Consider the following 17654-nt stretch of genomic DNA (forward strand, 5'->3'; position numbering starts at 1 on the left):
TAGATTTTTGGAGGAAAAAAAGTAGTTTAGAGCTGACAGAGTCAGGCCGGTTAGCTCAGCTGGTCAGAGTGTGGTGCTAATAACGCCAAGGTCACGGGTTCAACCCCCATACTGGCCAAAAAGTCCACAAAGCAACATTTAACACCCTCAAAAATCTAAATATTAGCGCGTTGGGCAAAGGAAGCAGTCATTTCGGTTGAATTCCTTACCATCAAACCAATATTTTGCACCAGCTTTTGTGGAATTTTCGAACAAATTTGGCCAAAAAGCTCTCAGGAGTCAGGCCGGTTAGCTCAGCTGGTCAGAGCGTGGTGCTAATAATGCCAAGGTCATGGGTTCAAACCCCATACTGGCCAAAGAGTCCACAAAGCAACATTCAACACCCTTAAAAATCTAAATATTAGCGTGTCAGGCAAACAAAGCAGCCATTTCTGTGGAATTCCTGACCATCAAACTCGGGCTGGGCGATAATTTGAATTAATTCGCCTTTTTAAATCCTGACGATTTGAAAATTTGATTAAATCAATCATTACTAGTGATGCTGTCTTCACCTAATCCAAATTTCATCCCCCAATTTTTTATTGCTTGATATTAATTACGCAATAAAACTTGGAAACTGTTTTTAACTGTCCATAACCCAACCTGGAAAGCTGTAAGTTGTTTAACATGTTCATATATCCATTTGGATCATCTTTAATTACAAAAAATCATTGTGTTTTTTTTCAAGTTACAGTTAACATACTCCTGAAAAGACAAGATTAGAATTTCCACTGTTTTTGTAAGGATTGAAGAATGACATGCTTTAAAATAGGTAAAATGCAGTGTAAAAAAAAAAAAAAAACAGGAATATTTGAGAAATGGGTAATGAGAAAAGTATAGAATTTCTCATTTTATAACGTCACATTTGTATGGCAAAGTTGCATCACTTTACAGACAGGTAACCTCCTGTTCATAGACATACATATAAACCCTTATAACATTAGTTCTATTGGTTACTCGTCTGCTTATTGTTCTGGATTCATGATTCATAATTTTGAAGTATTTGAGGGGAGATCTTTTCTAAAAACCTCAAGGGTGTTTTTTTTTTTTTATCTCGCCTACGCAGTTTGCTTTTGTTGTAACATCCCTGCTGCTTTGTTTTATTGTGAAAAAAGTGTGGATTATGCAAATCCACATTTGAACATTTAAAGGAGATCCACTGCTGGAGGTTGTCAGTTGCTTCTGTGTATATTTCTGTTGGGTTGTCTGATCAGATGGCATGTTCAAACAGGCCTGTAACCAAACTGTCGCTGCTGATGGCTTACGGCTAAATGAGAAAGTAGTTTGGAATTGATAGCATCATTCCTGGTTTTACAACACTAAAGGACCCATCTAGAAGCAGCATTCCCACGGCTGCTGTAATGATTCCACTGAAGTTATTTCAGGGTAATCCACTCAGAAACTGATAAAGAAAGAGGTTGAAGATGCTACTTTAGATGTTGCAGTGACAACAACTGCACTGTAAAACCCATTATCTCCTCAAAATGTATTATTTTCAGTTTTCCAATGAAACTCTGCTTGTTTTAAGACTTTTATTGTCGACTAAAGTGTTTTTTTTTAATACAGATTAAGAATCTACCTTGTTCATTTCAAGCATTAGGATAGACCACCTTTTCCTACACTAAAGGATCCATCTAAAATCAGCCTTCCCACGGCTGCTATAATGATTCTACTGGAGCTATTTTGGGAAAATCCATTCAGAAACTACCATAATTTCCGGACTATTGAGAAGAATTTTAAGTTGTCTCCACTGAAGACCTGCCTGTTTTCAGTAGACTAAAGTCGTTTCTTCATGAGGATTAATAATCTACCTCATTTATTTCTAGAATTAAGCTAGACTACCTTTTTCTATACTACAGGATCATCCAAAAACAGCATTCCCACGACTGCTAAAATGATCTACTGAGGTTACTTCAGGATAATCTGGTCAGGAACTGATAAAGAAGAGGTTGAAGATAGTTCTTTAGATGTTCCACTGACAACTCCAATGTATAACCTATTATCTCCTCAAAATTTATTCTTTTAAGTCACTTGAAAAGACACATTTCAGTGTAGTGCAAAACTTTCACTCAGCTCTCGATTGAAAACTTGCTTGTTTAAAGACTTTGTCAACTAATGTGGTTCATTTCAAGAATTAGGGTAGACCACCTTTTCCTACACTAAAGGATCCATCTAAAATCAGCCTTCCCACAGCTCCCGTAATAATCCACTGAGGTTATTTCAGGGTAATCCGGTAAGAAACTGATAAAGAGGTTGAAGATACTTCTTTAGGTGGTCCACTGACAATGACTGCACAGTATAAACTATTATCTCCTGAAAAATCCTTCTTTTCATCCACTGAAAAGGTGAATTTCAGTGTGGTGCAGAACTTTAAGTTGTTGCCAATTAAACTATGCTTGTTTTAAGACTTCTAATGTCAGCTAAAGTGGTTTCTTCATACAGGTTAATAATCTGTCTCATGTATTTCAGGAATTAGGGTGGGCCACCTTAAGAGTTTTTTAAAGAAATGCACACAGTGCTGGAAATAGGTGACATTTTACAGCAACGCACAAACTGTTACACATCTGGAAATTCCAGATTGTGCTTGGCACCCTTCAGTTTTTTTGGATATTGTCTCTAAACCTTATTCCTCATGTGTTGCACCTTCTGGTTAATACTGCAACTTTACTGCACTCCTCTGTTTGCTTCCTTTTCCTGAGGTTTCTGCATTTGTTGTGTTTTTTGGAAAGGGAATTTAAGGATAAAAGGGAAAGGTTCTTTCATGCATTTTTGTGATTTTGGGATATATACATATAAAACTGACATGACCTAACTTGACTTGTCATACGTCTCATCAAATCCTGTGGTTAAACCTGTTTATCTTTTATCACAGAACACCTACTTCGGTCTTGCTTGGGCACCAATCAACCCACTAATGTTTTTACAGGTGAGCTCCCATTTAACTGCTGCACAGGTAGATTTTCGGGCTTTTGGTGCCATTTTAGATCGTATTCTTCACTTGCAGTAACAAGAAACATAATTTGCCGGAAAAAAATTCATTTTTCATGCATTAAAACTTAAAATATGCAGCCAGAGTTTGCGGCTACGATGGCAAACCTATTGAATTCTGCCGGTTACTGGCTCTTCTTTTTCTGTGAAGAGGATTATGATTTCAAGCAGCAGCTCTGACAGGATTAGGAAGGTGTGTGGGAGAGAAAAGGAAGGGAAAAGGAGGATGACTCTTACTCCAGACGGTGAGCGTGATGTGTCTCTCAAAGTTTCCATTGGGGAAGGTGGTGATCTGGCAGGTGTAGCTGCCTTCGTCCGACTCCTCGGTGTTAGGGATCAGCAGAGCAGCATTCAGCGTCGGGGTGCTGCTCTCGAACCTCACCCGGCCCGAGTAACGCCCAAATTCTGGCAAAAACAAGAACTTCAGCTGAGCACCTTCAGATTGTAGAAAGCTCAGACAGACAAAAAATAATCCATTTAGCTACATAGTCAAAAGCATTAATGGCAAGAAAGGAAAATAAATGGGGAGATATTGTCAATATAAACCTGCATTAATCCAAGTACAAAATGAGAGCCTCCTGGTGTGATATCTGTTCAAATCACACTGTGGTGTAAACAGAAGTGAAGGAGAACTAAATTATTTACTCAAGTACAACCACTATACCAATATGAAGCAGTATAAGGCTAAAATTGGAATTACTTGCATAAAAATCTACATAAATAAAAGCAAAAAAAACCCAGTTTATTAAACTTTTTTTGTAAAAGTTGCTGATTTCCATATTTTAACTGTGCGGTCGGTCATCTGCAGATAAATTGTCCTGCATTGAGGAACTTTACAGCACCACCTCAACTGATAGCCAAGCTGACAGTTTTTCTTGCACCATGTCAACTTCAGAATAGAATTGACAACAGATATAAGAAAACATTGAATCACTTTCAGTCCTTTAGGTTAACTCACCCACTAAGTCATTGCTATAATGGGGAAGATTAGGTTGTATTGAAGTCATTTGTATTCCTGCACAGAACAACTTCTATTAGCATTAACCAGCCAGAACGTCTCTGTTTAAATGCAGCTTAAACTTAACAAAGCAAAACAAACATTTACTAGACCTCCAGGTGCAAACTTTCTGTTTCCAATACTTTGTGAACCAGAATCAATTAAGCTACTGGCTATTGTCATGGATAAATAAGAAACTGATTGGCTAAAGTTCAAGTTCATTTTGGTTTAGTTTTTCATTTTCTTGTTATTTTTTGGCATTTCATCTTAACCACATGTCATGCAATGCATGACTTAATTTCCATCCTGGTGTACAAGATCATATCATTTCCCAGCAAGTACAGTAGTCTGCCAATTTACAGACTAGTACAAAAATAATAATTTGGTTTAATTTTCTCTTTTGAAAATATGTTCTGAATTTACATCCCAATCCAAGATAAATAAAGTTGCTGTCAAAGAAGTCAGTTCTCTCATGTGAGTTTTCAAAGAAGGAACTAAAACTGTTGTATCTAATTGATGAATCAGACAGAATCTGTGAAATAAAAGCCAAGGCAGATTTGTTATTATGAATGCAATAACTGCTGTGTGATTTGGTTTTGTTATGCTGTTTAAAATATGTGTAGCTTTACTCTGAGTTACAGTTACAGAACATCCCCCAACTATTCATGAAGCAGTACTATACATACACTGACTGCAGCAGCCAGTCAATTACAAACAGGTATTACACTATGTGATGCTCTTGAGAATAAGTTTTGCTCCTAAAAAATACAATTAGAGGTGCAATAAACTAAAAAAAAAGTTCAAACGTCAGCTTCTCTGAACTGTCAGCCTCGGCACATCACACACATTTCTTTAATCTCCTGAGCAGCAACCTACATGTCTGAGCTGTAGTCTGTGTAATATTCATAAGATCATTGTAAGTGTGCATGAAGCACTTATTATGTTCCTGAAATGGGAACAGCTAAAATAAATGCAGACTTGGATAATGTTCTGAGCAAACCTCTTTGTTTCCTCATTACACACGTCAAAATATCTGCTTTTGAGAAGTTCAATCAGGTCAGAAGTGCACATGACAACACACAGCATTGACCTTACAATAAATATTTCATCAGTCACTTACTAAAGCTTTTTTTCACAGAAACACCTCCAGAAAAATACCAGAAATATGTGCTTCAATAGGCTTTAGATTGCATGCATTTTTTGAGTGCATAGTTTATTCTAATTAAGCAGCTATTAATGCATATTTTGAATTGCTATGCAGTTTACTGTGGTTGTAATCATATTATATAATAAGAGTGCAGGCATTTGATTGGCATTTGAAGTCATAATTACTCATTTAACATACTATTTAAATGAGTTTCGCTTCTACGCAAGTACATTTAAAGGAGCACTTTCATTTAAATCAGACATTAGTTATCCCAGTAAGCACCAATCAGGTTTTCAACATTGATTTCTAGTTCAAAACTGGGTGATATTGGACCTCCACACCATCTTTCAAGCCTATTACCAAAAATGCAGCAACAACACCATCAATGTTGAATCTGCTCTGAATGTCTCTTTTTAGACACTAACATGTCTAACATGAGCACTAACATGAGCAGCAGAATACTGTATTATTGACTGGTCATGAGGCTGATATTATTTTTAGTGCTTGAAGCGCAGTTCCTAAACAAAAGCCTGATGAGTATCTATGCAACCCAAGGATGCAGCAGATGGCTATTTTGCGCTTGAAAATGAATGCTTGCATTCGGTATCATATCCAAAGAGTGTGCAGCAATTGTTACTGTAGTAACTGCTGGAAGAATCAACACTTCACCTGACTTTAAATGTCAGGTGCTTTTACAAAGTATATACTCCATCCCTCTTGGAAGTTTTATTGCTTTCTTAAATTGAATCATGGTCAATTTAATTTGGCCTTTTGGAGAAGAATTTACTCAAAAAGACTCTTAACATCAAAATGAAAACAGATTTCTACAAAGTAATGTCAGTTACAGTACTTAAAAATATCAAATAGCTGATTTTTTTTAAAAGCGTAAGTATTTGCCCCCTGTAAAGTAACTCACATAATTCAACACACATGCTAGAAGTTACACAGTTAGTAAAACAGAGATCATGTAAGTGTAGTCAAAGTGTCACAAGTAACTGTAGTATAAAGACACCTGTATCTGGAAGGTCCAGTCACTGGTGAATCAGTACTACTGTATATAACGACATCATGAAGACATAAAACACACAAAGCAACTCTCTGAAAAGATTATTAAAATGTTTAAATCAGAAACTCCCAAGCCCCTTTCACTACAGTTAAATGCATCATCAGGAAATAGAAGGAATATGGAAGATGTGTAAATCTATCTCGAGCAGGTTGTCCTCAAAACCGAGTGACTCTGCATGAAAGAGAGTAATGAGGGAGGCCACTGAGACACCTGCGAATCCTCTGAAAGAGTTCAAATCTTCAGCAGCTGAAATGGGAGAGGCTGCGCTACAACAACTGTTGCTTTTTCTTCACCAGTCTTTATAGGAAAGTGAAGAAGAAAAGGATGCTGTTGAGAAAAGCTCATCAAATCTTCATTTGAGTTCACCAGAAGGCATGTGGGAGAGTCTGAAGTCAACTGGAAGAAGGTTCTTTGGTCTGATGACACTAAAAGTGAGACTTTTAGCGAGCAAACTAGACGCTATGATTGGAGAACATCAAACACTGCACATCATTACAAACACACCACCACCACTGTGAAGCATGGTGGTGGCAGCATCATGATGTAGGAATGTTTCTCAGCAGCAGACTCTGGATGGTTTGTAAAGCGAAATTGTAAAATTAATGTAACATAGTGTCTTGAAATCCTGATGCAGTCTGCAGAAGAACTCTGACTTGTGAGAAGATCTGTTTTCCAGCAAGACAACGACCCGAAGCATACAAAGTTCCACAAAAACGGTTTAAAGACAACAAGGTGAAACGTCTTTATTAGCCAAGTCAAGCCCAGGCCTAAATCCAACTGAGAAATTGTGGCTTGACTTGAAAAGATCTGTTCACTCACCATACCTATTTAACCTGACAGTTTAATAGAGAAGAATGGGGGGAAATTGCAGCATCCAGATGTTCAAGGTGATTGAGATCTATCAATACAGGCTAATGCTGTAACTGCGGCAAAAGGTGCATCTGCTAAATACTGACTTTAAGAGAGTGGATTTTATCTCTTATTTTATGTGTTATAATTGGTTGACATTACTTTGCAGAAATCTGTTTCCACTTTTCCACAAAAATATCTTTATTTGTTCTCGTGAAAAAATCCAAATTAAATTGACCAAGATTAAATGTTGAAGAGCAATAAAAGCAGAAATCCAGTTTGGGAAGAGCTGCCACTTCACTGATTTACCTGTGTGGCCATCTGTGAAGTGACCTGTGATGATCTGGTCCTTGGTGCCATCTGGAAGTTCCTTGTACCAGGTGACCTGAACCACCTTCTCGTCATCCTCCACCTGGTATTGACAGGGGAGTCTGGTCTGACTCTCTGCCAGGGAAACCTGCGAGGTGTCAGGCTCAGGAGGCTCCACAAAGTCGCCCTGAACAGACAAAACTGAGGAGAAACCGAGAAGATGGCATCAAAGACAGATAAGGAAATAAATGTTGTGAGTGTTGTGTAACTAAACTAGGACAACTAAATTTCAGTTATTTATCGAGTAGTTTAGGTTTTCTTAACCGGTAGTCAGAAAATCCAGAAACTCTGAACACACAATGATTTATTGTGTGGTAATTGCCATTATTTTTGACATTTTGTAGACCAAATCATGTTCATTCAGTACACTGTAGACATTTTCATTTGTAGTTGAAGTAAAGCCCTGCGTCAAATTAAACTATTATCTTTCTGCTTTGGCGATGGCGATGTCAATGTGAAATTACATTTTGTCCCTTTAAACTGGTATTCAAATTTCAGCAAAAGTGAGAAAATCTGGTCAGAATTTCTTCAAAATTTTCAGCTACAACTCAACCATAATTTTTTTCCCGAACACAGTAAGTCTAATAAAAAAAAGTGCCATGATGTGGACATTGCGTAGCCTAGCCGCGCTAGACAACCCACGTCAACGAATTTAATTCTCTGCCAGGGTGGGTCTAGTTACCCTCCATAAGCCTCGAGGTTGGATGCTCCTAAAACTGGCCGGACGAATCACCATGAAGTGTAGAGTCAGAAGGCGGGCGTAACTAAATGACGACAGAGCCGCGACGATTCTGACAGAAACAACCGGAAACAACTAGCCTAGCCACGCTAGACAACTCACGGCATTGAATTTAATTCTCTGCCAGGGTCGACAACAAAAAGTACAACAGTCGTTGAGCTCCATTAGCACCGACTCTGAATCATCTTTCTGTTAACATGTCTGTAATATACTTGAGCTTCACCCATTGACTGTATAAATAAGGCTTCACCGAACTACCGTATCCTCTGATTTCCGGCACTCTAGGAACTACGTCAGCCTATTCGTTGCGCTGATTGGTTGTATACCTACCCAATTGCTGCAAAGTGATTTGAAAGACAACCTTTTAGCCCGCCTCCCTCCCTGCCATGGGTAACTAGACCCTTGTGTCTTCAGAGCTGGCTAGGCTAGACATTGCGGTCATTTTACTAAAAACCATAAATCTGCTGGTGGTGATGCTCAAAGAAATGAGGAGATCACCAGTGTCTTTTGTCTTAATCACAGTAATCCCACCAATAGATATTTATGTCTGGATCAAAATGGCTGACACTGACAGTCAGTTTGTTATCGTCATCCCTTATTTCTTTTTAAATGTTGTAAATTCTGGTTTTGCACTATTAGCCAGATAAAACGAACAAAGACATCAGGGGAACCATTTTCCACCACATTCTAAAAAGTAATTCCAGACACCTGTTACCACCACTTTAATTAAAGGCAAGATAAAATACATAACGATAAAATCTAATTTTCTCACTCAAATGGGTTTTGGTTGGCATAATAATGTTGGTAATTACATCAACATTTGAACTCAAACTTCAGCGTTAGTTTATATATCCATACATCCATTATCTATACACTGCTTATCCCTCTGTAGGCTTGTTGGGGGACTGGAGTCTATCCCAGCTGACTGGGACTGGAGTCTAACCCTACTTCCTGGGCGGAAGTAGGGCTCACTTGGACAGGTCACCAGTCTATAACAGGGTCACATAAACAAGCACATTCATATTCACACCTACAGACAATTTAGAATCACCAATTAACCTCAACAAGTTTTTGGACTGTGGGAGGAAACTGGAGAGCCCACGCTGCAGAGGGATAACATGCAATCTCCATGCAGAAAGATGCCAGGAAGGCTGTGACGCAAACTGGGGATCTTCTAGCTGCAATCGATGGCGCTAACCGCAGCACCAGCGTTAGTTTATCCATTCATCCATTCTTTATACACCGCTTTATCCTCACTAGGGTCACGGGGGGTGCTGGAGCCTATCCCAGCTGACTCGGGCGAAGGCAGGGGACACCCTGGACAGGTCGCCAGTCTGTCGCAGGGCTACATACACAGGGTTCTCACCAGGATTTTTTTACAGCGTAACGGCAGGTCCTCCCACATGCCCACGCGCGTGCGCAATAGCCTTCATTAAATCTCGCGAGCGGCCGGCCCAGATGTCAGCCAATGAGCGTCACGCAGATGCTCCAAATGCTCGTGATTTAGGTTACTATTCACCATACATGGCATCACGGAAACAACCCAGACATGCTAATTGTAACCCCGAGATTGGAAGCAACTCTTAATTTTAGACGGGAATGGGTCAATCGACAGGAAAGTACGGCTGAGGTGGGGAGACATAAATTAACCTAGATAGGCACCCAATCGATAAAAACAAACGCACATGGTATCTGTCAAAATAACAGCGTAGCTGCCCTAATCACAGCGTAATCTTTTAAACTGACAGCGTAACGGCCCGGTACGACAGCGTAACGGGCCGTTAAGACAGCATAATGGGCCGTTACGAAATGCACTGGCGAGAACCCTGATATACAGACGAACAATCACACTCACATCTACGGACAATTTAGAGTCATCAATTAACCTCAGCATATTTTTGGACTGTGGGAGGAAGCCGGAGTACCCGAAGAAAACTCACGCATGCACAGGGAGAACATGTAAAAAGTAAAAAAAGATCCCAGGCCCACCCCGTGATTTGAACGGGTGATCTTCTTGCTGCAAGGCTAGTGCTAACCACTACCCACTGCGCAGCCCAGCATCAGTTTATTCAAAGCTAAATTCAGGGTAAGTTTAACTTAATGAAATCGACTTGATAACTTAATTTTTCTCTTCACTTTAAGTACAGGATCTCAAGTCACCGTCCTGATTTTAACATGTTCAGTCAATTTCAGCTGGTTAAAAATATTTGTTTAGGAAAATATTGTAAAGGAAAGCTAATCCTTCTAACTCAATATAACTTGTTGGTTAAACTCAAAAAGACTGACATTGTCAGGCCCGAAACATTATCTTTTAGAGTGCATTTTCTGACATTTCATAGATAAAAAGTTTTTTAATAAAGTAAAAGGTCTACTAAAAGTTAGTTGTAGCTCTATTTTTTCTGTACGGTTTTACAGTGCGATTCCTTCCAGATTACAGCTGCAGACACTCTATATGTTCATAATAAGGGTTTGACATTATCCTATAATGCACGAGACATGAGGTCGGGTGTAGCCCATACAGGTTTGTATCTTGACAGAAAACACACTCACACTCACACCTACACTTCACCGAACCTGCTCGTCTGTTGACGACATGAAAATGTGCATAAAGAAAGGAGGGTGGATTCAAATACCTGGATCTTCATGCTCTGAGGCGATGTTGCTAAAAACCCAAACAATGGAGCTTTTATGCCCATTAAGTCTGTCTTTGAAAGCAGAAATGTTTTCCTGTTTGTGAACAGACGAGCTACTGTGATACAGTAGAGGAGATACTTTACCCTGAGGCCACTTCTGCACAATGACAGTGACACGAGGCCAGTTATCAATGAGATAATTATATTTAGCAAACAAAATGAACAAATATCAAAAGGTCTATAACTCATATTTTGTTGAAATTATTTTTTTAAATTGACTGATTAACAGCTAAAGGGAGATTATTGGAGATGTACTATATAAATAAACAGAAGAAATCCAAGAGATTTTCATTGTGAATTAGCAAATGGTTAACTGAGTATTGCTGGAATGGAAAGTTCCTTCTTAATAGCAGTTGCACTCAATTATAATTGCCTTCAAGTACATATTTTTGATTTTGACATTTTTATATAAGGCACAAAGTTAAATGAACTTTTGCAACATACAATTTTAACTAAAAGAAATAATAAAAATTTTAAATAAGTGTAAAAAAGGGAAAACTAGGCTTAGGGTGCTAGTATGAGCCAGACAGAAAATTCACATTAAACAGTTTTAATGTAGACATTCTTGCGTTCCCATTGTTTCAGAACCTTGTCCAGTTGCATTCTGACGATAAAAGTAATTTTTCCATCTAGAAGTTATCAGAAATAACATCAATCCAGTGACCTATTATAGGTTTTTCTAGTTTTAACCAAGTTCTAGTAATGGCTTTCCTTCTGGCTGTGCTTAAAGTCTGTCAAATATATCTAAAATTAGAGGTTGTTGCCTTCTGTAGACTTCTGACACATACATTTGTGTTTTTTAGCTTCTCCATTCTTTGTTTGCCTGTTTTGTTGGAAAAACTCACATATTTTGCATTTTCTATCCATTCTGTTTCATTTCTCTTCAGTGGATCTTGCTGTATGTGGTTTCACGCCACCTCTTGACACATAGTTTGATTCATTTAGTTTCATTTTGTATTTAGTATTCCCCTATCTTGGTACGTCATGGTTTGTTGAATCTTTGTTTTCTTTTGTTTGATTGTTTGCTTGTCTTTTGGTTTGTATGGTGGCTGAATAAATCTCCATCGCCTGAGGCACATATACAGTATATACAGACAGGTGACAAAATAAAGGAAAATCTGAAAACCGTAATCTGTCCAGTGAAGAGATCACAGTTTGAGGGTAGAAATGGTTTTGTTAAACTATATATATGCCAACTTTGCATTCATTTGCATTGATAGTTCCCTCTAAAAGGACAGGTGGAACCAAATCATGGCAACAAAATGTCCTCACCAGCAGCTTTCAAGGTTTTCCTTTAATTTGTCACCTCTCTGGATATGTTCAGGGAAAGATGACAAATTAAAGGAAAATTCTGAATACTCTGATCCCTACGTTTCCCTATATTCTCTGTTTGGTTTAGTTCCTTTAAGAGGGAACTGTCTACGCAACTCAGTACAAAGATGGCATATATTGAACAACAAAACTATTTCCGGCCTGATGTGAGCAGTTTTTTTCCAGGATGCCCCCATCTACTGGGCATGAGGGCTCACTGAATGGTTTGATGAAATGAAAATGATGTTAGTCAGATGCTATAAGATAAGAAGCTTTATTGTCATTGCAAGAGTACAATGAAATTGCCCCTCCCCAACTTAAAATATGAGGATACTACTGCTTCTGGCCGCTTATATAATAGAGAAATCCACTTAATAAAAGTTTCTCCAAAACCATATACTTCTAAGGTCCTAAATAAATCGCCCCATTTCATTCTATCAAAGGCTTTTTTGGCATCAAGTGAAACAGCAGCAACTGGCGAATTAGAATTTGAAAGTGCCCACATAATATTGATAAACCGGCTTATGATATCTGCCGAATTACGTTTGCAAATAAAGCCCACCTGATCTTCATGCACTAAAGAGGTCATGACCTTCTCCAGCCCTCCATCTCCACTTCGGTGGCTAGCAGGTTAGCTTCCAGCAATGCTCTCATCTTTTTATCTGCATCCTCCAGCCACTCCACTCTCTTTTCAACCTCCACAATGCGCGTAATTAATGCAGAAAGTTTACCCTCAAAAAGGATTGTGGTTTGTGAATTTCTTCGACCGGCCAAATAGCTGGGTATTTCTTTCCAGCGCGGTAAATATGTTAGCAGTATCCTGTCCCACCTGTGGAGACTCAGAGCCCTCTAGCACATTGCTGTTGCCATCATCCTGTGGGTTTTGAGACCTCAAATGCTTCTTGATGTCCCCACTTTTTGGATGCTTTGCCATTCCAATTAATTAAGAACGTTACTATGGGCAAGACACGATTCTATAACTACAGTTAAAAATGATTATAGAGGATATTCGGTGATGCTAGTTGGAGCTCCCGCTCAGGCAGCTATCTTCAGCCACCGCGTCACGTGACCCCTCTTTCGACTCAAATTCAGTTTTAAACTAAAAGGAAAAACCAACATAAAGTGTCTTAGTAAGGTGTTTGGCTACCTGAAAACATTATTCTCCATAAATCAGAAACAGCTCTTTTTTTTCCATCTATGCAGTTCAGTGGTAGGAATAGGAGCTTTGAACCACTTTTTAGATGTTTTTTGCAGCTCAAACACAAAAACTTAGCTTTTTAAATTCATCAAAAACATTGTTTGCAACTTAAAGGTGAATTTAAATCCAAAAGTTAGTTCTTTTTTCATCAATGTAGTTAATTAAGTGGTAGAAATAGGGCCTTTAAATTACTTTTTAGATGTTTTTTGCAGCTCTAACACTAAAACTCAGCTTTTTAAACTCATCAAAAACAGTGTTTGCAACTTAAAGGTTCATCTAAATAAGCAAATTAGCTGTTTTTTAATCTATGCAGTTAATTAAGTGGTAGGAATAGGGCCTTTAAAATACTTTTTAGATGTTATTTGCGGCTCTAACACAAAAGCTCAGCTTTTTAAAATTCATTAAAAACAATGCCTGCAACTTAAAGGTTCATCTAATTCAGACAGTTAGATGTGTTTTTTTTAATCTATGCAGTTAATTAAGTGGTAGGAATAGGAACTTTGAATCACTTTGTATACTTTTTTGCAGTTCAAACACAAAAACTCAGCTCATCAACAGCTCAGACAGGAAAAGCCAAACATTTGCACTTTGATTTCTGGGGAGAACACGCTTTTTTCTTCTTCTGCAGTTACTGATTCATGAGCACAATTAATGATTACAAAGCGGCTGATATGGGACTCCCACACATCCTGCTGCAGTGGCAAAGGACACAAAGAGTCTTCATGCAGACTGACGGTAACTACAGTGCTGGTGACCTAATTTAGGGGTTGACTTTAGAGAAAGACTGACTTTAGAGGAAGGTATGGAGGCCGAGGTGAGAGCATGAGTCAAAAGAGACAAACGTCAAACAGACAGAAACACTCTCCAGACAAACACGAGCTCATAAAGCTGCACTACAAGCTTTTCCTGTTCCTGTTCACTCACGATTTTATCACACCTCAGCTTGCAGGTGAAAAATAACACAGTCTGTTATGTGCTTTTGAAGCTTTAATGGGAGTCGCACACAGTTCAGCCACTTCAACCACCACAGGAGGAGGAAATAAAAGCTTCATCTGAATTAACAGGAAGGAGAAGGAGGCGGGTTGGGCAATAAGTTCTGTTTCATGAGGGGTAAAAATGTGACCGGGCCACATTCTGTTCTGCTGCCTCCGTCTACACACCTGCAGGGATTCGTGCAGACAGGTGTCAAAATCTGTGGAAACTCAAATGTTAAAGGCTTGTTTCAGGAGCTGCTCTTCTACTTTACGTCTGCAGAGATCCCCCCCACCCCCACCCCACCCCACTCAGAGCATTAGTGAGATCTTGATAAAACCCATATCACAGTCACACAGTGTGTCTGAACGGGCGGAGGTCAGATCCCTGTTCAAGGAAACTGGGAAAAACCATTTGTTTCTGGACGTGGATCAACACAGGTTGCTGAAACAAGACGGAGTCTCCCTCAAAATGTCGTGGTCCAAAACAAACTTTTGTCTCTTGGCTTGTAATTCCCTTATTTAGCTGCTTGCAACAGCTTGTGACAGGCTGAATGTTTTTACGAGATGTCACCTGTTAAAGCAACACACCGCTCTCCTGTTTGTTCTGGAGAAGGAAATTTGCCACTTATTTTGTTGAAAAAGGTGAATATTAGAAGGAAAACTGTAAGAATAGAGATTTAAAAATGTGTTTTTTCACTGAGAAAGAACAGGAAAACAATTTAATATTTAAAATGAGCCAGAAAATGGGAAGAAATTTAAAAGAAACGTGACCTACAATGAAAAATTGGTGTATTGGAATGGAAAGAAATGATTGATGATGAACATGATTATGGTACACTGGTGGGGTCCTGACACAAGAAGTTGGGAAACATTTATCTCAAAATACAGTTGTATGCTGTATAGAGTAGAGCAATTAATTAAAAAACAAGTAAAATTGCATTCTAGCCTGCTGCAATTTTTAGATAAAAGCAAAATGCATCCCAACATATCATTATAAATAAAAGCATGGTGGTGTTGCAGAGAGCCTACTAATCATATTCTACTGACACAAGAGAAGATTATATCACCATTTTTTATTTATTTTTCAATGGAAAAGTACTGCAAAAAGATCAGTCCCACTAAGACTGCCAGTCATTTTGCAATATTGGTCAAAATAATTGCCTAATTCTGCTTAACTGGAGCTGACAGACCTTGAAAAACAGCAAAAGTATGTGAACTTATGGTCCTGTAGGCAACTTTAGAGCGTGTACACACCAGAATGACAAAAAATAGAAAATAAATTCAAATTGATCTGCCTTTGTCCTGAGAAGCGCGTTTTTAAAGCATGACAAACCTATACAGAAGTTTTTTCTTACTCACTGAGAGTTTATAACGTGGCAGAATTCTTAGAATAAACATGACTGTTTACTTTAAAAGGTAGGAAAGGAGACTTTTGCTGCACTCCATGTGCTTATTTGAATATTTGGATTACTATTAGTAACTGCATCATCCAATTTAGGAATATTGCAGTCACTATCTTTGAACTACAAGAAACAAACAAGTGTATTTTCCCACTTTACACAGTTTTATGAGCCAAAAGACTCCATTTCTGGATCAGCACAGTTGAAAGAAACCCAGAAAATGGAAAATAACAGGATTTTCACAGTGCTTGTATAAAACACTGGCAATTGTCTTGTAAAATACTGCAGCAAAAAACTCACCAAGTAGAAAAATCAGAGCCAGAATCTTCTCCTGTCGCCTTTTTGACTCCATGTTTAGTCCAAAAAAAAAAAAAAAAATTTGTCTGGAGCTGTTGTAAAAAGAAAAAAAAAGATATATATCGTGTTACAGGATTTTCATTCTCAACATCTGTACTGAGATCAGTAAGTCAGCAGCAGTAGCAGGTGCAGCGAGTGTTTCCTCCTCAGATCATATAAAAAGTTTCAAAAATAAATCTCTTCTGCCTTCTTTATCCGCTGATAAAAGCAGAATATTATTGTGCAAAAGCTGCAATCTTCATCTCAGGTAAACAGAAACAGTGTCACTGATATTCGAGCCGATGGAACAAAAATAAAGTTTGTGTTGCACAAACAGAAACCTGCTCGATTGTCACGCACCGCTGTAAAACCGCAGGTCTGAGTCGCTACACCTGTCTGCACAGGCCCCGCCCACTTCACAGCAGGCCCCGCCTACGTGTGATGCTGCGTTCAGGTGATATGGAAGAGTCGTACGTGCTGGAATTTATTAAGTTGCATCTGAACAGGATTAAAATGTGACAAAATTGTGTCCAAAAAAATTAACAAAATGCACTAAACAATGTGTTGCAAGCAATTTAACAAGAATATTTTATTATATTTAACTTCTAGCAAAAAGCAAATTGATTGTTTAGCTATACATGAGGCTTTTTCTTGCAAATATCAAAAACACCTGTAAAAAAAAATGCATCACAGTTTTATAGAGCTTTGCTAAAATATCTTGTTTTGTCCAAACAACATTGCAGAACCCAAATATATGCAGTTTATAATGTTAAAAATAAAGAAAATCAGCAAATCTTCACATTGGAAAAGCTGAAATTGGAAAATCTGTATTACTTTCTGCTTGAAATAATACACAACTCAACTTCATACACTTTTACACTCTTACAAAATTATGTGTACTTAAACACAACACAGTTTTCCAATATGCAAACACACACAGCATTAAGAATAGGAGAGAAAAATGCAACTTAGAATTAAATAAATTGAAATGAAAGTGAAGGTTATTTGGCAGCACAATGCAGAAAACAGATTTGCAGATTTGCTCCAAAGAGCATTTTAACACTTACTCTCAAATTCAAATATTGATTTTTCCACCATTGTATGAGTACTGAACGATTCCTTTTTTTCTTTTATTTTTTATATATATATATTTAGGAATTTATTGTGAGAATTTATTTCACATTTTGCTTTCAGACTGAGTTACACAGATTTTAAATTTCTTTAAACTCATGCTAAAAACATTCTAAATACAAGATGATCTCCCTTAAACGTTCCAGAAATGTTGCAGTCATATGTAAGTGATGCAAAATATAAAATGTGACACTAAGTTTTGTAAGTTGTGCGAATTTCAATGGAGAAGCAGTTATGTAAAAATAAGAAAAGCGTTGTGATTTCTTTGTTTCGACACTGTTGTGGGTGATATAACAGTATTAGCTAGACATTGTGTGTATTAATTCCTACCATTGATGGTTATTTCTAGCTTTAAAGCAGGTTTGTGGTGATAAACATCCAGCAAACTAAATAAAGAATCCCAACAACATTCATTTT

The 17654-nt window shown here is 38.0% G+C and overlaps 1 protein-coding gene and 2 non-coding genes across 3 annotated transcripts in view; 2 read left to right on the top strand and 1 right to left on the bottom strand.

Annotated features, from left to right (window-relative positions):
* The window catches only part of LOC110957470 (nectin-4-like), a 35846-nt gene extending 19369 nt beyond the window's left edge, over window positions 1–16477 (bottom strand). The window contains exons 1-3 of the mRNA XM_022203517.2: window positions 16071–16477; window positions 7396–7596; window positions 3265–3432 (exon numbers count right to left, since the gene is read on the bottom strand). Coding sequence (XP_022059209.2) covers window positions 3265–3432; window positions 7396–7596; window positions 16071–16122 — 421 coding nt within the window. The 5' untranslated portion in view covers window positions 16123–16477. The remainder of the gene's footprint in view (window positions 1–3264; window positions 3433–7395; window positions 7597–16070) is intronic.
* trnai-aau (transfer RNA isoleucine (anticodon AAU)) lies at window positions 45–118 on the top strand. The gene has a single exon. It is a non-coding gene; the product is annotated as a tRNA-Ile (tRNA).
* trnai-aau (transfer RNA isoleucine (anticodon AAU)) lies at window positions 283–356 on the top strand. Its single transcript has one exon. It is a non-coding gene; the product is annotated as a tRNA-Ile (tRNA).
* Window positions 16478–17654: the final 1177 nt, after the last annotated feature.

The sequence above is a fragment of the Acanthochromis polyacanthus genome, chromosome 9 (assembly GCF_021347895.1).
Source record: "Acanthochromis polyacanthus isolate Apoly-LR-REF ecotype Palm Island chromosome 9, KAUST_Apoly_ChrSc, whole genome shotgun sequence".
NCBI lineage: Eukaryota > Metazoa > Chordata > Actinopteri > Pomacentridae > Acanthochromis > Acanthochromis polyacanthus.